The sequence below is a fragment of the Panthera uncia genome, chromosome B4, assembly GCF_023721935.1.
Source record: "Panthera uncia isolate 11264 chromosome B4, Puncia_PCG_1.0, whole genome shotgun sequence".
Classification (NCBI taxonomy): domain Eukaryota; kingdom Metazoa; phylum Chordata; class Mammalia; order Carnivora; family Felidae; genus Panthera; species Panthera uncia.
Window position 1 is genome coordinate 119,501,898 of NC_064809.1, and position 20,418 is coordinate 119,522,315.

Genomic DNA, 20,418 nt, shown 5'->3' on the forward strand with positions numbered 1-20,418 from the left:
ATGGGGTACATGGATTGACTGGGAAGGAGCATAAAGAACCTTTTGAAGTGATGGAAATGCTATGTATTGCCAGCATATGGGTTATGCAAGTATATGCATGTCAACACTGATCAAATGGTACTCCCAGAAACTGAGAATTTCACTGTTTTCAAATTATCCCTTAATTAAAAAAAATTAGGTTAGCTCAGTAAGAGCTAACTTATGGCTGCTAAGCTGTTTACTAAAAGACATGTCTTTTAGATTTGACATCTGTGGAAGCAAGGTTAGTGTTTTGCAACAAGCACTAAATAACCTGACATATTATTATTGCCTTTGTGGAGAAGGCCTCAGCAGGTAGTGTCAAGATGTTTCTCAAAAAGCAATTGTTCTTTTCTAATGTTTTCATAAAAACTGAAGCTCAAGTATTAGAACTGCCGCTTTATATACTGTTAAACATGTACATGTGACATTGGCCTATGTGTGCAGCAGTAAGTTTGATTAATGACTCAACCACATTTACTTATTTCAACAGAGTTGTACTTTCAGTAAGTAGTGGACTCAGTGAAGAATCTGTGAAGACCTCAAATGATTTAGGTGAAACTCAAGTAAAAATTTATGTAGTCAGGCCCAAACATATTCTCAAAGTACCACTACCATGTTGCATATTTAAATCACCTATTCAGATAATAAGCCTAAATTACAAAATAATGGCCAATGTTAAAATTGCTAATGTCTAGGGGCGCCTAGACAGTCGCCCAGTCAGTGGCTCAGGTCAGTCGAGCGTCTGACTTTGGCTCAGGTCATGATCTCGTGGTTTGTGGATTTGAACTCCGCATGGGGCTCTGTGCTGACAGCTCAGAGCCTGGAGCCTGCTTTGGATTCTCTGTCTCTCTCTCTCTCTCTCTCTGCCCCTCCCCTGTTCATGCTCTGTCTCTGTCTCAAAAAGAAATAAAATATTAAAAAAAAAAAGCTAATATCTAAAAGTGGGGAAAAAGGAAATGGAGGAGAAATGTCCTTATGACCAAAGGCTTCAGATCACTTACAACAAAGGACATTAATAAATACTGCATTTAATAGTTTTAAACTTACTTGATTATTGGAGGCAATGAATCAAGTCTAGTTTCTGGGCTCCAAGCTATGCCATCAACCCTGACTCCATGCTGAAATGTTCGTAGTGTTTTATACTGAATTCCGTCCACGTCTGCTTCTTCTTCCTAAACATACATAGTAAATGTTTTAATAAGTTATGAGAACAAACACTATAACACCCCATTTCGTTATAATGAAGAATTTATCAGGAGGCCATATATATTCTTTTGTAAGTTCAAAAACAAATTAGATACTGAGATTTAAGTGGTTTACTGAACAACGATGACAAAAATCGATAAAACTTTCTAAGCCTCAAAGAATAACTCTCTAGGGCCACTAAAAATAAACAGTGAACATGTTATACTTTATCTTACTTAGAAGACATTTTATTCCTGATAGTAAACATATTTCACACCAAATGCAATGAAAATTGAATCCTCTAAAAATCAAAATATTCTAGGTAAATGAGTTACCATACATAATCGAACTGACAATATTAAAAAAATACATACCGAACATAAAGTTTTGGTTATGTACAAGATAATGCCTCAGTCATTACAATGAATATCAATAATTTTCACATAGTATTATATGTGGCACTATACATGTATAAGATGTTACAAATTGTTCATCTAATACTATTACAGTCTATGAATAGTGAATATGTTGATACAATCTGGTTAGTCTTTTGGATTCTAGGTTAGATGTTTAATTAAAGTCAGCTTATTTACCCGCTCAGTACTAGTAAAATGATTTCTGTTTATCTTCATGGGAAGAGGAGGAAGAAAAAATGAATTTTGAAAAGCCAAGTCATCTAGGTCTGGCAATATGGACGTTCACCTGAAAAGCTTTCCCATTATAAAAATAATGCAAAAATCCAAGTCCAGGGAAGCAACTGAGCACTTAGGCATGCAGCTATCTTAAGGACTTCTGCCCACATCCAATAACTAACTGCTTGTTTGCGAGGCAAAAAGACAAAGCTTAGTGCCTGCACAAAGAAGGATGACTAGAGACTTCTGCATAGATCCAGGACTTCTAAAGGGGAAGTAGGAATAAAACCAAAAAACCGAAACTACTATGCAAAATGTCTACCATGGGTGAAGGCTAAGAAAGAGAAATGCCGGGGCGCCTGGGTGGCGCAGTCGGTTAAGCGTCCGACTTCAGCCAGGTCACGATCTCGCGGTCCGTGAGTTCGAGCCCCGCGTCAGGCTCTGGGCTGATGGCTCGGAGCCTGGAGCCTGTTTCCGATTCTGTGTCTCCCTCTCTCTCTGCCCCTCCCCCGTTCATGCTCTGTCTCTCTCTGTCCCAAAAATAAATAAAAAACGTTGAAAAAAAAATTTAAAAAAAAAAGAAAGAGAAATGCCACCTACAAGAAAATCTCACCCATAAACTGGCCCTCACATGAGTTTGGGGCCTGAATTCACACTAACTATGTGCTTCAGAAAATAACATTTTAAAATGGCCATATGTTGGTAGTGGCCCCAAGCACTTGACAGACAAAAGCAAATTCTCTTTGGATGAACTACCTCTACCCAGGTCTCAAAAAGTTCCCACAGATATAGTTCAATCAAATATGATCTTACATGCATGCACTCATATACGTGGAAAAAAAATATCACAAACACAAATATGAGTAAGCAACAAGAGATTACCAAAAATGATTAGGCAGATTTTAAAAAGAACCAAACAAAAAATTTAGATGAAAATACCATAATGGAAAAAAAAAAAATCAATGCTTAGAGCAGCTGGAAGACAGATTTGAAAAAAATTACTCAGAATGGAGCAAAGTGAAGACAACAAGAGAAAAGGGATTCAACGAAAAGGTCTACCACGTATCTAATTGGGGCTATAAAGGAGTGAATAGAGGGAATGAGGGAAAAGGCAATATTTGAAGAGATAATGACAAAGGATCCTCTCCATACTTGATGACAGGCACCAATATGCACATTTAGAAAGAAAAATACATCCCAGTTGGCTTAAATAAAAAATCTGCAGGCAGATACAACATAGTGAAGCTTCAGAATATACACACAAACTCTCATGATCTAAATTTGTGTGTATATGTATATACACATTGAGGGAGAGAGTGGTGGGGAGGGAGAAGGCCAGGTGTGTGTGTGTGGGGGGGGGGGTAGGGGGAGGTGTCAGGAACAGCAGCCAGAAGAAAAGACAGGTTCCCTACACAAGAGATTTCCTATAAAAGGACAACCATGGACTTCTCAGCAGAAACAACAAATGCATGAAGATACTAGAATAAGAGCTCCAAAATGATGACTGAAAAACACTCTAGAACTAAACACTTCAAGAATGAAGCTGTACTAAAGATATTTTCAGAAAAACAAAAACCAAGACTTAGCATCAATAAACTCTCACTGAAAGATCTAAAGCAGATGGTGGCAACCAAGGTTGTGCAAAATCTGACCTCTGGCTTGTTTTTGTAAGGCCCATGAGATGAAAACCATTTTTAGATTTTTAAGGAGTTGTAAATAACTATGAGTAATTTGCAACAGACACCTTAAGTGGCTGGAAAAATGTAAAATATTAGAAATTATTTAGTAGTAAATAACTTAGCAGTAAAAATTTAGTAGTAAAGTTTTTCTTATAGTAAAGAATGTGTTTTCAGGTGAAGAAAAATGATCCCAGAAGGAAGGCCTGAGATGTAAGAAAAAGTGAGTAAAAAATCAAAGGCAAGCAGGTGGGTTGATCTAAACAAATATTAGCCACCTAAAACACTTAAATTCGTGTGTTAAAGTGAAAAGAAAAATGACAGAACTAAAATATGACAGTAATAGAAGTCTGGAGGGTGTGGTAATAGTTCAGAGTCAAAGATCCTTATTTTGTTCATGAAGAAGTTAAAGATATTAATTCTGACTTTGTCTAATTAAGTGTGTATGTTAAAGTGTCTTTGGTAACCATTAAAAGAAACAGCATGTACAACCTCCAAATTAACAGGGAAGAAAACAATGAAAGGAGGTAACAAAACACAAGCAGAAGACATAAGAATATGCGTATTGGCAAGGTTTTCAAGAGTAAAAAACAAAAAGTAACCCAAATAGCCAATAGAAGAATAGATTAATCATGGTATATTTGTGTATCATATAACAATGGAAATAAATGAACTTTGACATGGAGGAATCTAACAAATACAATGGTAAGAGCAACATACTGTAGAAGAACAGAATACAGAATAATTTCATTAAAACAAAGGTTAAAACATGAAATACAATATACTGATTTGTAACACCTACATATATGGTAATTCTGTAAAGAAAAACAAAGAATCCCCAAGATAAAATTTCAGACTCTTGGGGGTGAGAAGGAAAGGCCGTAAGAGAACACCCAGAGGGCTTTGAGGGAATTGCTAATGTTCCATTGCTTAAGCCAGGTTGTGGGTATACAGGAACATATTTTCTTCTTCTTCTTTTTTAAAATATTTGTTTATTTTGAGAAGGGGTGAGGGGCAGAGAGAGAGGGAGAGAGAATCCCATGCAGGCTTTGCACTGATAGCCCCTATGCGGGGCCCAGCCTCACCATGAGATCATGACCTGAGCTGAAATCAAGTGCTGGATGCTCAAGTGACTGAGTCATCCAGGTGCCCCTATTTTATTATTCTTTATACTTTTTATAGATAATACATATTTTAAAATACTTTTTATAGGCTTAAAATATTGTGATTTAAAAATAAGTAAATCCTTGTCTTATTTAAATCAATACCCTAACTGGTCTAGAGACTCCAGCAAAATTTTTCATGACAAATTTGCCCAAGGAATCCTCTGTATTAAGTGGCTGTAGTTACCTTTTGTAAGTTATCCTTTATAATTCTTTTATAATTTTATAAAATTCTAACATCATCAAGGAAAAAAAAATCCAGAGCAGGTGAAACTTGTTATTTAATGAATACATATGTCTACATAGATAGGAATATTACCTAAAGGCCTGTTCTAAGAACTCCATTCATCCTGAATCTAAATGCAAAGTTTCAGGGATGCCTGGGTGGCTCAGTCAGTTAAGCATCCAACTTCGGCCCAGGTCATGATCTCACAGTCCATGAGTTCAAGCCCCGCATCAGGCTCTGTGCTGACAGCTCAGAGCCTGGAGCCTGCTTCAGATTCTGTGTCTCCCTCTCTCTGACCCTCCCCCATTCATGCTCTGTCTCTCTCTGTCTCAAAAATAAATAAACATAAAAAAAAAATAAATGCAAAGTTTTAGAGTGTGTACTTAAAGTGAATCCTATTGGATGTGTAGATTTTTTCCAGGATAGCCTTTGGGATCCTTAGCAAAGCCATTTCACAGATACATTACACAGGGTTTTCTCTAAATAATTCAGATGCCCCTTGAAAATAACTTTAAATTTCAGATGAACTTAGAGTTAACAACAAAAAGTTTTTCCATAAATGAAAAAAAGGAGATAGAAATGTACTTATCAAGGAAAGAAAAACACTGTCAACTTTTATTACTTCGTAATCTGTGTGTATAATAACTGTATAGCTAACAGCCAGATATGCCAAGGCAGCAACCACTAAGCAATTTTAAAATAAGGTTAAGAGCCTAATCATAGCTGACTTCATAGTTTGGGTTACACCTATTTTTCCACACTGGACAAATCAATCTTCTAAAAATGAAGTTTCACCATCAAAACACACTTTACTTTGCAACTGTAACAACAGTGTTGACAATTGGGTTATATAATTTGTTACCCATAGTATATATGGAGTTATTGGGTGGCCGGTGGAGATAAAGAAACCCAGGGACTGTATACCCTGAGCTTTATGTATTACCAGTGAAACCTTTTTTCCTGGCAGCAATGTCTGCCATGGAGCCAACTAAAAGGCTAGGGTGTGTGTGTGGTATAGGCAGAGACGAATGTTATTTTAGGTTTAGTTTGGGGTGTAGGCAGTATTGTATAGGAAGGAAATTAAGACACTTTGGAAAACTTGCTACAGTACAAATCATTATATAAGGCTCTGGCGTATTTGAGGTTGGGACAAAGCCAGGTTGATTGAAAGGGCTATTCTAAGGGTTTGAAATTGGTAGGCCTTCCCACCACACCCATTTAAGGCCAAACACAGAATTTTAGTCAGATGAGACTGTAAAAGTTTACCTAGTCCACTTCTTTCATCTCACACTTGAATTTATAGAACATCTGAAGAGAGTTTGCACAACCGTTCTCTGCACATTCGGTGACAGGAAATTAGCTACTTCTTGGGGGGAGCTTATTCAACTCAGGGGTAGTTCTGATTAGAAGAGTTCTCTTTAGAGCCAAAGCATAAGAGACTGTTAAAAACTGAGAACAAACTGAGGGTTGATGGGGGGTGGGAGGGAGGGCAGGGTGGGTGATGGGTATTGAGGAGGGCACCTTTTGGGATGAGCACTGGGTGTTGTATGGAAACTAATTTGACAGTAAATTTCATATATTAAAAAATAAAAAATAAAAAAATAAAAAATAAAAAAATAAAAAAAAAAATAAATAAAAAAAGAAGAGTTCTCTTTAACATTAAACCTAACTCTGTTCCCATGTAAATTCTATTCAGTGCTCCTGCCTTCTGGAACCATATGGATTAAGTCTACTTCAGTGATGGCAAGTGTCTGGCCACAGCTGATCTCTCCTTAGGTGAATGCACTCAAAGAGCAGATTCAGCATCGGTCTTAAAGCGCTATTAAGCCACAACTCAACTCAGAATTGACAAGTTACACAAAATACATCTACCATTCTGAGTCTAATCCCTCTTTCACATGATGGTTTCAAACATTTTAATAGCATTCTGAAATCTGTCTTCGAATACATCATCTGCTTTGCATCATAATATACACTGCTGAGAACTGAAGTAAACATTAAACAACCTGTGAATTTATACAGGAGAATATAGAGCTATACTGTCCAGCATGGTAGCCACCAGTCACATGGGGTGATTAAGCACCTGAAATACAGCTAGTTCAAAACCGTGTATATTTTATAAAGTGCAAAATCCACACCAATACAAAATATCTCATAAATTAAAATTTTTTTTTTAATGTTTACTTTTGAGAGAGAGAGGCAGAGCGTGAGCCAGGGAGGGCAGAGAGAGAGGGAGACACAGAGTGTGAAGCAGGCTCCAGGTTCTGAGCTGTCAGCACAGAGCCTGATGAAGGGCTTGAACTCACAAACTGCGAGATCATGCCCTGAGCTGAAACCAGATGCTTAGCTGACTGAGCCACCCAGGAGCTCCTCATTAATTTCTCATATTGGTCACACATGAAATATTTTGGATACAATGGGTTAAAAAAAAAACATTAAAATTAATTTCACCTGGTTTTTACTTTTAATGTGTTTGCTATAACACTTAAATTTATATACCTGTGGCTCACATTGTATTTCTACAGGACAGCATTGAATTTGGCAGTTAATCATTGCACTGACTCATGGTGAACATCCAGGTGACTAAAAACTATAAGTCACAATTGTCTCTTCTAGCTTTAGCAGTCTATCATTTCAAGACTTTATTAATTTTTAGCTTGTTCAACTTGGTCCATTAATCCGATCTATTAAAGAATAGCTCAATTCTAAGTACAGTGTCTGGCAAACAATAGGTGCTTAATAAATACTTGTTAAATGCAGTTTATCATCAAAGCATTAGGTATCCTTGTCAGCTTCATGTTCTATATAAATTCAATGAGCTTGTTTAAATCAAATGTTCTCATTCAAATCCCAGTAAGGGTCCCGATGCATTACTGGTGACCCTTTGAATAGACTAGAAACTTTCATGTTTCCTCCACCCTTTGCACATAGGAGTTTTTAGAGCAGTTTTCTTACTGCATTGTTTTATGTTTAAACATCTTGAGGTCAGAGTCCTTGCTTTTTAACATGTGTTACCAGTTCCCAGCACCTGATTTGCACTTAATACTTGACAAATACATGACATCAATTAACAGTACCATCATTCAGCTCAAATTTCCATATTCAAAAGAACACCATAAGATTCTGAAAATTGCTTTGTTGAAATTTAAACCTAGTGCACTGTTTCCTAAGAGTCTTAGAATGAGGATTGCCTTTCCAACAGGAAAGTGGAAAGCTTTCAATTCAATTTACCTTTACTTCATGTTGTCTCAGACAAGAGGGAGGCAGAAATTGGATGCTATGAAACTTGAAGATTCTAACATGAGAAAACACAAAGTTTAATAGTGTTTAATTAGATAAAAAAAACTTTAAAGGGAAGCAATAATTTATTCTGAATCCTCAAACACAGATTATTGGGATTCAATTCTCTTGCAGAACTATTTGAAATATGGCTGCAACCTGTCTGAACAGCACAGAGGGAAAAGAACAGGGGTTTAGAACAAAGGTCTAGATCTTGTTTTTTTATTTACCAGTCATTTACAAATCCCTGAATTTCTTTGAAGTAAAATGGAAACTCTATGAGGTCAGGGACAGTTGTTTAATTATATCTCCGATACTTGGCACAGAATATTTGTGTTCGTTACTTGCCAAATTAATAAAATCCAATTCTTTCTTTAGGTAACTTGGCTGTAAGACCTAGATTGCCAATCTGACAGGTCTGAAGATGAACAAGGACAATGTGCAAGACATGACAGAGCAATACAAATGTTTTTGTAAGTTCTCTTCTCGTTTTGTCTTTTGCTTTCATTTTCTCTCTGCCACTCATCACCTCTGCCTTTCTTCTTAATTTTTTTCTCCCTTCTTGACTTTCTCATTTCCTAGCTGGACATAAACAAAAGATTAAGGTATACTTTTTCAGTATTTTTTTTAAACACAATTCTATGTTTACAGCTATTAATTTTAAAAGTAATGAAGTAAAAGTTTCACCTGTAAGGAGCTGCTCTATTCTTTCGTAGGTTAGTAGCCTACACTGGAAAGATGGTTTTTCCCTCAATCTTTTTCAAGAGTGTGTTATTTCTCTTAATAATGTGGACTTTTTTTGATCCTAACCAAGTAGTCCAGCTAGTCAGACCGAGGGTCACTTAGTGTGAAAGCGAGCACTTCCTATCCCAACCTTAAGAGACAACGTGGGACAACGTAAGACCTCCTGTATTCTACTCAGACACCAAAAAACTGAAGCCTTTAATTCATACTTTCTCCTTAGGATAAATACTCATGCAGTCTAACTTTGTATAACTTTATATATTTATTGCATTGCAAAATGCTAAATTGCATTTATGATGCCAAAACATTGTAAGATACTGAACTGCTTCCCAAGTAAAAGAGAAAATAATGTTTATAAACAGTATGGGAGTGGTAAAGTTACTTTAAATCTTTGAAAACTGATCACTGCCAAATTACCTCATTGATTAATCTTAACTTGAGAAATACTGTTCTATGAATAATATTCCGGTAAGTTAAGGATTAGCCAAGATTTCTGAGAGTTGAACTCTCATTGTTTAGACTCTTCCACATGTGGAACTATTTCCTGTGAGAAAACATGGTGTGTGCTCATCAGAAACAATCTTGCTTTGGTGATTAAATATGGGCCTGTGCTAGGGGGCAATGCTGACCAAATCAATGACAGTTAAAACATGTGTGTGTGTGTGTGTGTGTGTGTGTGCATTAAATGTGCCAGATGCCTTCCAGGAACTTCTCATGTACTAACTCACTACATTCTCATAACACCCCATTAAGTATTATTTTCATCATTTTTATAGAACAGAGGTTAAGTACCTGCTCAAGGTCATATAGCTATTAAGAGGTAAAGCCAGGTAGGAGTAAAAATCTAAGCATTTTGGTGCCAGAGCTCATTGTCTTAATGACTGTGCTAAATTGTCTGTTCAATTAATATGGTCTCATACTTTGTACACTCTGGATGTATGCTTTAGATGTACGAGAAGCAAGAGAGCATATGAATAGAAAAGCTGAATATCCTGACAGCTGGAAAATCTCCTGGAGTACGATTTTTAAGACTTGTTTCCTAAGTCAAAGTGGAATGTAGAAAAACTAGATTAATTACTTAGAATTCATTTGTTTCCCTGTACATACCAAATGTTCAGTTACTCACAACCTTCAATTACTAGGATATTGCATTTCTAAACATGAGGCAAAAGAGAAGCCTTACAGTCTTTTTTTTCACTACTTATTTAATGTTTCCACAAGTCTCAGGCATATATTACTGGAATATCTTCCTCTGTAGTTCTTCATATCATTTTTTTTTTCTTACATTCAAACTCAATATGCTTTCCAAATTTAGCCAAAGTTTACCAAAAAATTTTTTTAAGCTCTGAAATAGCTGCACTGTCATTCACTGAGTTTGTACACTAACCTGAAATGTACACGTGCCAATGACCACATAATTACTGCCACCATATGCAATTAGGTTTCCTGAATCCCCACTCTCAAAGGGATTAAATTCTACCACATGCACATAATCTTCACAATCCACAGTGTAGGCAGCATTTCTTGTGGCATCTTGCTTCATCTTGTATGTCAATACTTGAACAGTTGTAAAAATAAAATAGCCTTCTACTGGACAAGGTCACGAAACTGTGGATGATAGCACAGACACAGTTAAGACAGAAACCATCAAAGTGTTAGTCACTTTCAGCAAATAAAATAAGGACATGGTGTTTCAGATGCCAGAGACAGCTAAACAATTTCAAGTACTTCTTTAAATACTTTATGAGTGATACCTGCAGAATATATCATAATATCCTGTTCAGATGACCTAAAAGATATAGTAAGTACTTGAAGATGTAACCACTGTAGTAAATATATTCATAAAAATTAATGATACTTAACATTTACGAAGCACCACTTGTAAGTTCCATGTTGAGGATTTAACTGACATCAGGACACCTATATTTGCAAACTTAAGAGGAAGGTACTACTTACAGTTCCCATTTTACAGAGAAAGAAATGGAGACTTTAATAGGTTAGCTGCCAAGCTCCTAAGACGAGACAGCATTTAAAATACTTTACTATGTGTTGGACACCAGTGCTAGAGAAGTAAAACACAGCCCTCCACCTTGAAGATTACAATATCCGGTAATGGTCATGATTCAGTGTGAAAAGAGCAATAAAATAAGCAGATCCAAAATAGAGGATCTGGAGGAAGGAGTGCCGAAATGTGTGACCTAAAGATAATATTCATAAAACTAGGCACAAAATTTCAACCAGCCTGTCATGGCCTGGTGTGCACTGTGGAAGCAGCATTCCCAGACGAAGCAGCATTCCCAGAGATTTAGGGATCTAAAGAGGTCTGTTTTCTCTTAACTGGATGCAGGAGTTGTCCTGAGAACAGTTGGGCTCAGTAACAAACACATCAAGAACCTGATAAGTATTTATTGAGAATCAGAGGAATCCCACCTCAGGGAGCCTATAAAATAGTAACCATAGGAGAGGGGATCCGGGACTGAGCAATAGTTAAAGGTGACCAGCAGGTGGATGCCCTCAGAGGCAGCGCCGTGTCAGAAGTGGAAAATATTCGAGGTCAGGAAACTTGGTTCCCTATTCCTCGTTAAACTAGTGCCCAATCTCACTACATTCTCAGGGTTTTACTGTACAAGGCGGGCTGGACTTGTCCTCTAAAACTGGAGGGGAAAAGACGGAAGGAACAACTGAAGTCCTCTCAAAGAACCCCAACACCTCTTCCCAGGCAGGCAAGTCCCGCGAGACCCCGCTACCACCTCCCGAAGCCCCAGGTCAGAAGGAAGAGAGGTGGAACACGGTTGGGGAGAGAAGGAACTCGCACGAAAAGGATGCGAGCGCGGGCGGCCAGGAGCAGAGCGGCGCGGCCCCCTGGGTTCCCGTGTGATACGCACCAGGGGCGTCGGGAAGTGGTCAGAAGGAATCTGGTCTCCGCTGGGGGCTGCTGCGGCGCGCTCGGAGTTAGTTTCCGGGTCAGAGGGCGGAAGCAGCGATTGGCTCCCGAGCCTTCCCGCGAGATTTAAAATTAAAATGGACAACTTGGAGACTGCAGCTCGGCCGGAGTTTGCTTCTGTTGGGTCTGCACCTAGCGGGTCTACTTTGAGCCAGGTGAGTCTCATGTCTTCCTTACCCTGCTGTCGTACTTTAATTTTTGACTCAGGCTGCGGCTGGGGAGGGGTTTTCGGTGACAGCTAAGTAACCGTCTAGGGTATTATTTTTTCAGTGGCTTTGCTCTCGAGCCTGGTTGGGTCCCGGGGTGTCGAACAGAGTTCACGGTACCTAGTGATGAATAGAGCTAAAAGGTCCTGAGGGATCATCTGCAGACTGGAAGACTGAGCCCCGTAGAGGCCTATTTAGGTTCATTAGGTTGGCAGGAAACCAGGTCCTAGTCCCAAAACGTGCGCAGGCTCCAATTCTGAGACTTCGCCCTCTCCCTGTTACATTCTTCTAAGGAATATTTAGGATCAGCATTCTGACGATAATAGCACCAACGACTGGCATTTTTTTTTTTTTTTCAATTGGGCACCTAATAAGTGTGCAGGCACTAGGTGAGTTATTTACTTGTGTCTCATAGTTTTATGAGGTAGGAGATCTCTTAACTGGTTTTACATTTAAGGAAATTAATATTCATCAGAGATTTTAAATACTGAAGGCCATACATCTCTTAAATTGGGGAACCTGATGTGGGCCCTGGAATGTCTGACTCAAAAATTCTTTTACCATCTCACACTGTCTCTACAGTGATAATTTCCTGTCTCATAATTTCACACTGTCTCTACAGTGATAATTTCCTGTCTCATAATTTTTGCTACAGTGCAGTTTGGAATCCAGTTTTTTAAAACAAGTATTTATTATCGATGCCACCTTCTACTGTTTTTGTATAGTGCAGGCTAACATTCAGAGTGCTTGCATATTCATTGTCTCATTGACTTCTCATAACTGGCTGGAAGGTATTATTCCTGTTTTCTATGTGATGATACTTTTACCTAGGCAGTCAGTTCTAAAACTGACTGCCTAGGCTTATACAGACAGCTAGCTGCTGACAAGCTGAGACTACACCAGTGTTGGCAAACTAGGGCACTACTTGCTTTTGTTTTTTTGCAGTCAGTTCCTGAGCTAAGAATAGATTTTACATGTTTGAATAGTTGAAACAAAAACAAGAGAATAATATTTTGTGAAACTTAATTTTAATTTCCATAAAGTTTTGTTGAAGCACAGCTATGCTCATTTGTTTATGTATTGTCTGTGGCTATTTTCGTACAGCAAGATCAAGTAGAATAGTTGTGACATCTAGACCATATGCCTTGCACTCCTTAAATATTTACTCTTTTGGTCCTTTCCAAAATGTGTTCTGACCCCTGGATGAGACTGTTGGCTTTTATATGTGCCAGACACTGCTAAAAGCTAAACTTGTATTTATGTCATTTACTTTTCACAAAATCCTGTGAGATAGGAACTATTATTTTCATTTTCAGTACAAGGAGGCTGAGGCAGGGGCAGTGACATAACTTGGCATAGATCTCATAGCTATTAAGTTAATTCTTGACTAGTTTTCATTCTTAGCAATCTGAACTCATATTACTTTGAAATAATACCCTAAATTATTTAGTGCTAAAGATTTGTCGGGTAAACTGATCGTATCACTGAAAATTTACTTTTTCACTTTTGTTTTGTTTTGTTTTTTTTTTCTTTTAAGAAGTAAGGGTGATGGGCACCTGGGTGACTCAGTTGAGCATCTGACTTCAGCTCAGGTCATGATCTCGTGGTTTGTGAGTTTGAGCCCTGCATTGGGCTCTCTGCCATCAGGGCAGAGTCTGCTTTGGATCCTCTGTCCCCTCTCTTTCTGCCCCTCTCTGGCATGTGCGCTCGCTCTTTCTCCCTCTCTCTCAAATAAGCCTTTAAAAAAAAAGAAATGAAGGTGATATTTTGAAGAGAAATATAACTTTTAGCAACTTACTAGTATTTGTATAGATGTAGATATTGTAAAGTTTTTTATTTGTATCTTTAAATTGCATCACTGATGCAACTATGAATTATTGCTTTGTAAATGTTATGTACCCATTTTCTTGATCATATAAACCCAAAATACCTAGTAAATATCTGGAATTCTATTTATGCCACATAAAGAAAGAAAAAGATAACAGGAAGCTAATAAATGGGATATGTACAGTAGAATATACCCAAAATAAGATAATGTCATATGAATATGTTAGAAATGAGCATACTTAAGAGGAGGTAGGAAAAAACAACTTTTAGCGGGCATAACTGTAAACTCAGAGAAAGAAACCACTTCCTTGTTTACACTTGGGCTTATAAGACATTGGAACTACATCCAGTTATTTTGAAAGACTTTTGTCTGTCAAGAGAAGTTATGTAATACAGTGATTTAAGAGCACAGCTTATGGAGTTAAGCATCTTGGGTTTAAGTCTGTTTTGCCATTTGCTAGCTGAGTGACATGGGGCATCACATTCTTCAAAGGTAAAATGAAGATAATAATAGACCTTCCTCATAGGACTCTTGCAAAGATTGAATAAGGTAATAAATATTAAGCTTTTGAAAAGTTTCTGGCACCAAGAAACTGCTGAATATTAGATATTGTATTGGTTATCTATTGCTGTGTAACAAACCATCCAAAACTTAGTGGATTTAAAACAGCAACCACTTTATTTGCTTATGATACTGTGGACCAGCAATGGCTGGACTCAGCTAAGTGGTTCTGCTAGTCTTGCCTGGGATCACTAATGTGGCTGCAGTTCCTCTGGCAGGTTGATGGGGGCTGGAAAGTCTAATATAGCCTCACATGTCTTTGAGTTGGTGTTGGTTGTCAACTGGAGTGCATTGGTTCTCTTTTCTATGGCCTCTTGAGAGGTGAGCTTGGACTTTTTCATATGGCAGTCTAGAGTAAGAAAGAGAGTAAGAACTAAAGCTGCAAAGCCTTGTATCAGGAGGCCCCTAAGACCACCTATAGGTTGGATGTCTGCTAAGGCTCAGAGGACTTAGCATCTAGTTGTGCCCATACCTCTAATTTATTACAGCAACAAGATGCTAAACAAAATCAACAAAGAGCGAAGCTACATGGGGAGGCAGTGCATGAAGCAAAGTCCTGGGGTGATCAGGCATAAGCTTACAGAAGTCTGTTCTTAGTGGAGTCACATAGGACATGCTTAAGTCCTCCAGCAAAAAGTCTTGACAACCCATATGAAATAGTATCTATCAGGAAAACTCTTTAGAGATGCAGTGCCCAGGGTACTGAGGTAGGTATCCTCTGTCTGTGTTCTAAAATTCCAGGCTCAGAAAGAAAGCATTGTGTTCAGCATAAACTATATTATTTGTATAAACAGTTTAGCCCCACTGAGCCACTCTTACTGGGAACCCTCCTGAATTCTGAGTTCCCAGGTGCAGCCAAGGGCCAACCTTGTAGGCAGGACTTTCAAAAGATAGATGTCAGGCATGCTGTAGTAACCCTTTTCTTTTTTTTTTATTAAAAAAAATTTATTTTTAGCGTTTATTTTTTTGAGACAGAGCATGAATGGGGGAGGGTCAGAGAGAGAGGGAGACACAGAATCTGAAACAGGATCCAGGCTCCGAGCTGTCAGCACAGAGCCTGACGCGGGGCTCGAACTCACAGACCATGAGATCATGACCTGCGCCGAAGTTGGACGCTTAACCAACTAAGCCACCCAGGTGCCCCTGTAGTAGTAACTCTTTTCAACATGGGCCTTTTGCGAGCCAGGCTTGGAACTCCCATGACGTCATTCTTGCCATATTCACTTGGTAAATCAAGTCACTAGACTGACCCATATTTAAAAGGGTAAAAAAGTAGACCAGTTATTTTGGGATAATGTAGGGATGGGAGGAAATTGGTCTTTTTCTTTTTTCTTTTTCTTTTTTTTTTTTAATTTACCACACATATTACCATCTATCTCAAAACAAATATAACAAATATTTTGAAACTCCTTTAATTAGCTATGTCTGTGTCTATAATTACTAAGTTTGTAGAATTTATATATCTGTTTTATATGAATTTTCAGACTGAAGGTTGGATTTTGTTATTTCAAAAGATTTGGCTTAAGAAAACTAAAGGAGAGGAAAATATGATTGTGCAGAAGTTTTGTTGTTCTGTTTTCCTAAATTTAATTAAAAGCAATCTTAGTAAATATGAAATGACCTTTCATTCACTACTTATTTTTCCCTAACTCTGCTTTCTTACACATGTTAAATATTAGTTTCCAATTAAAATAAAGCTTTTTAACATTGCATTTTGTTCTACTTTCAGAGAATGGCTGTGGTTAATCAAAAGTCTATCTTGGATATGATTAAAAAGTTCAGAAGGAATTGGCACATTCTTTGTGACTCTGAGAGAACTACTGTATGTGGTGCAGACTCCATGCTCTTGGCATTGCAGCTTTCCATGGCAGAGAACAACAAACAGGTTAGTAGACTATATTTGGGTTTACTTATTTTTTTAAAGTGAATTTTGGTAGCTGCTCATTTTAATTATATCAATGTCTTTGCAGTATATGTCCTCCTATGATAATATCAATATAGTATTTTCAAAAATGCCTCTCTATATCTACGTCAAAATATTACAATTGGATTTGAAATGATTTGCTTCAAAATTAAGGCCTTCATGTGTATAATTTAACATAGGACATGCATATTCAATGTTTAATTTGAAATCTTGAGATAAATATGCAACTAGTATTATGGTTAAAAATGTTTTTATTTATGACTTCTTTAAAAAGTTCTAGAAGGCATACATAAATTATGTTTATTTTAATATAATTGAAGTACTTTATGACTAATTTCAGACTCAGTGCTATAGATTGATTATTCTAAGCCATGTTATGAATCAGAATCACTTGGGAAGGTTTTTAAACAAATCTTGGAATTTCCAGTCTTGGAAATTCTGATTCTTGTAATCTGCACTGAGACTCTGGAAATTGTCTTTTTAAAATCTTTTCTTAATCTGATTCTTATGTAGTTGGCTTGGACCAAACTAGTGTTTGGAATGAGCTGTACCTAAAGGTGTTCAGATGATAGAAGGATGAATATAAGCTGGAGTGGTAAGAAAATGATTTAAAAATTTTAGATTTTAGGTGATGTACTTAAAGGAAGGGGAAGTCTTTGGATGGCAAGTTTTTTTTTTTTTTTTTTTTTTTTTTTTTTTTTTTTTTTCAATATTTATTTATTTTTGGGACAGAGAGAGACAGAGCATGAACGGGGGAGGGGCAGAGAGAGAGGGAGACACAGAATCGGAAACAGGCTCCAGGCTCTGAGCCATCAGCCCAGAGCCTGACGCGGGGCTCGAACTCACGGAGTGCGAGATCGTGACCTGGCTGAAGTCGGACGCCCAACCGACTGCGCCACCCAGGCGCCCCGGATGACAAGGTTTTAAAGAAGGGATGAAGGAAGGGAAAAGTCAGTTAAGAAGCATCCAGAGGGTCAAAGTCTTGATGGTTTGAATATAACAAGGAGAATGTCTCCTAATATGAAGGGTGGAATAGTTTCAGTGGGCCTGTTGGGCAAGATAGTGAGTGAAATGACATTCTGATGAGTTATTTTAATCTGTTATGTCAGTAGGTTCCAGATTTTTAGATTTCATATACCAATAAAAGTTCCAAAGAAGTATTAGACATTGGCAGATTTGAACATTTGTCACATTGGCAAATAAGACCATTGAGAAAAACTAGTTACTTGGAACCATAATTTTGGAAAAGGAAGAATATTTTAACACCTAAAAATTAGGAATTGTATAATCTTAAAACAAGAGATAGTCTTTGTTATACATGATAGTTGGAAGTTTTGTGTGTTTACAACATGTGTGTATATTTTTGCATATATATTAAGATAAACTTTGAACATAGGAAGATTTTGACAAAATTCTGACATAGTCATTCTTTTAACAAATATTTGAGTTTTTACTATGTGCTAGACCTTTTTCTAAATTTTTTTTTTAATGTTTATTTATTTTTGAGAAGAGAGAGACAGAGCATGAGCAGGGGAGGAGAGAGAAAGAGGGAGACACAGAATCCGAAACAGGCTCCAGGCTCTGAGCTGTCAGCACAGAGCCCGACATGGGGCTCGAACTCACGGACCATGAGATCATGACCTGAGCCGAAGTCGGATGCTTAACGGACTGAGCCACCCAGGCGCCCCTGTGCTAGACCTTATTCTAAACATTCTGAGCGGGGCACCTGGGTAGCTCAGTTGGTTAAGCGTCTGACTTCGGCTCAGGTCATGATTTCACATTTTGTGAGATCGAGCCCCATATTGGGCTCTGTGCTGGCGGTGTGGAGCCTGCTTGAGATTCATTCTCTCTCTCTCTCTTTCTCTCTCTCTCCCTCCTTCTCTCCCTCTCTCTCCCCCTCCCTCTTTCTCCTTGCCCCTCCCCCATTTGCATGTGTGCATGCTGTCTCTCTCAAAAATAAATAAAGAAACTTTAAACATTCTGAAGGAAACTATTGCTCTTATGACATTAATCTTCTAGTGGGGAGAGACAGAGATAATAAATAAGATATTTAGTATTTTAGGTCAAGTACTGCAGAGAAAAAAACAGATTTGCGGTTAAGGAATGTATAGAGTTTGGGGTAAAAGATTTCTTGCAATTTGAAAAGGGATGGTCAAGGAAGGCCTCATCTGCAAGTTGCCATTTAAGCAAAGATTCGAAAAGGAAAAGAAGGAACTAGGCATGGAAATTTTTGTGGGAAGGGACTGCCAGGCAAAATGGAAGGGTTCTGAAGTGGGAATGTGCCTGGCATGTTCAAGGAACAGCAAAGAGGCCAACACAGCTGTTTATATAAATGTTAATTGTTAATTTCTTCCCTTTCATTTTCCCTTCCCCCGATTTTTTTTCTTTTCTTTTCTTTTCTTATTTATTTATTTATTTATTTATTAGCTTCTGTGTACCAAGCATTGTGATAAGTGTTAAGGTTAAAATGATGAACAAAACCAGACATGGCTCCTGCCTAGCTTATTACCTAGTCGGTGAGGTAGACATTTAGTAGAGAAAAATACAAATAAATGTAAAACTATGGCTGTGAGAAGAGGTGTATGAGGCTGTGAGACCAGGGAGTTGACCTGGTTGGAGAGATCAAGTTGAACTGTAAAGCAAGGAGAGCAGTTAACTAGGCAAAGAGTTGGGGCAAGATGATGAGGATGAAGGAACAGCATATGCAGAGGCCTTGGGCAGGAGACAGTAGGTAGGGTTTGTGAAAATGCAGAAGAACCAGGGTAGCTGAAGTGGTGGTGGTTACATGACCCATTTGTCTGCTTTTTTATTTTTAATCATAGTCATTGTTAAAAATCAACTCTATGTAGGTATGTGGGAAAAAAAATGGAAGTAGCACTTTTTGGAGTTTGTGTTTAAAAAAAAGTTAAACTTTCAGAAAAGTCTCAAGAATAGTACACTGAACTCCTTTATGCCCTTCACTCAGATTCACCAGTTAATATTTTGCTACCTTTGTATCATTCTTTTAATATTTTTGTACGTGTATATCATAGAAATAGATAAATACACACAGATATATATTGCACACATACATACATATTATTCATATTATTCTATATGAACCATTTGATGGTAAGTAGCAGACACCCTGAATTTTTATCCCTAGACACTCTTGGTGTTGTACATTCTGTGGAGTTTGACAAATATATAAGACATGTATCCACCTTTATAGTATTGTACAGAATTGTCTCCCTGCCCTAAAATTCCTCTCTGCTCCACCTATTTATCCTTCCCTCTTCCCAACCGCTGGCAACCACTGATCTTTTAATTGTCAGCATAGATTTGCCTTTTTCAGAATGTCATGTAGTTGGAATTGTGAAGTATATATAGCCTTTTCAGATTGGCTTCTTCTACTTTCTTTCAGATGCATTTATGGTCCCTCCATGTCTTTTCATGGCTTAATAGCTCATTTCTTTTCAGCAGTGAATATTTATCCACTATATGAATCTATCAGTTTATCCATTCATCTTTTACTTTCCTTCCAACCAATATTCAATAAGATATTCAATATTTAATAGGTTCTTTAGTTTAATAATTATTGGGTTTGCTGTTACCCTCTTTTTTTTTTTAATATTTTATTTTTGAGTACTCTCTACACCCAATGTGGGGCTCAAACAACCCTGAGATCAAGAGTCACGTGCTCTACCAGCTGAGTCAGCCTCTGTTATCATCCTCTTAATTTCCAAGAGCTCTTTTTTTTCTCTCTTTTTGAAATATTGTTCTGTTCTTCCTGCAAGCATATAGTATTTCTCCTTTGAGACTATTAATAAATTTTTTCGAGGTTTTCTTCTTGTGTAATATTTCCTCTAAGTTCCTTGTTTTATTAGTCTTGTTTGGGAAGAGTTTCCTTTCTTCCTACTAGAGACTTTCTTCATGATGATCCTTGACCATCCACTTACATTTAAGTGGAGCACTAAAATGCTTACTGGAAACTCTTCATGGAGTATTAGAGTTTGTCAATCCGACCTAACTGGGCTATTTGGCTGGGGA

At 37.6% G+C, this 20,418-nt stretch overlaps 2 protein-coding genes across 15 annotated transcripts in view; one reads left to right on the forward strand and one right to left on the reverse strand.

Annotated features, from left to right (window-relative positions):
* Positions 1–11,889, reverse strand: part of NUP37 (nucleoporin 37) — a 45,855-nt gene extending 33,966 nt beyond the window's left edge. Inside the window, exons 1-3 of one of the 2 annotated variants that reach the window (XM_049626175.1) lie at positions 11,812–11,889; positions 10,314–10,534; positions 1,069–1,193 (exon numbers count right to left, since the gene is read on the reverse strand). In XM_049626175.1, coding sequence (XP_049482132.1) covers positions 1,069–1,193; positions 10,314–10,469 — 281 coding nt within the window. In that variant the 5' untranslated portion in view covers positions 10,470–10,534; positions 11,812–11,889. Of the gene's footprint in view, positions 1–1,068; positions 1,194–10,313; positions 11,757–11,811 lie in introns of those variants that run through there. The other variant, XM_049626174.1, reaches the window with a different exon arrangement.
* A 22-nt stretch (positions 11,890–11,911) lies between these two features.
* The window catches only part of PARPBP (PARP1 binding protein), a 147,918-nt gene continuing 139,411 nt past the window's right edge, over positions 11,912–20,418 (forward strand). For 7 of the 13 annotated variants that reach the window (XR_007456798.1, XR_007456799.1, XR_007456800.1 and 4 more), the window contains exons 1-2: positions 11,927–12,025; positions 16,195–16,350. Coding sequence is in view for 8 of the 13 variants with exons in the window: in XM_049626164.1 (XP_049482121.1) it covers positions 11,948–12,025; positions 16,195–16,350 (234 nt within the window). In the remaining 5 variants the exon portion in view is untranslated. Of the gene's footprint in view, positions 12,026–16,194; positions 16,351–20,418 lie in introns of all 13 variants that reach the window. The other 6 variants (XR_007456801.1, XR_007456802.1, XM_049626166.1 and 3 more) reach the window with 1 other exon arrangement.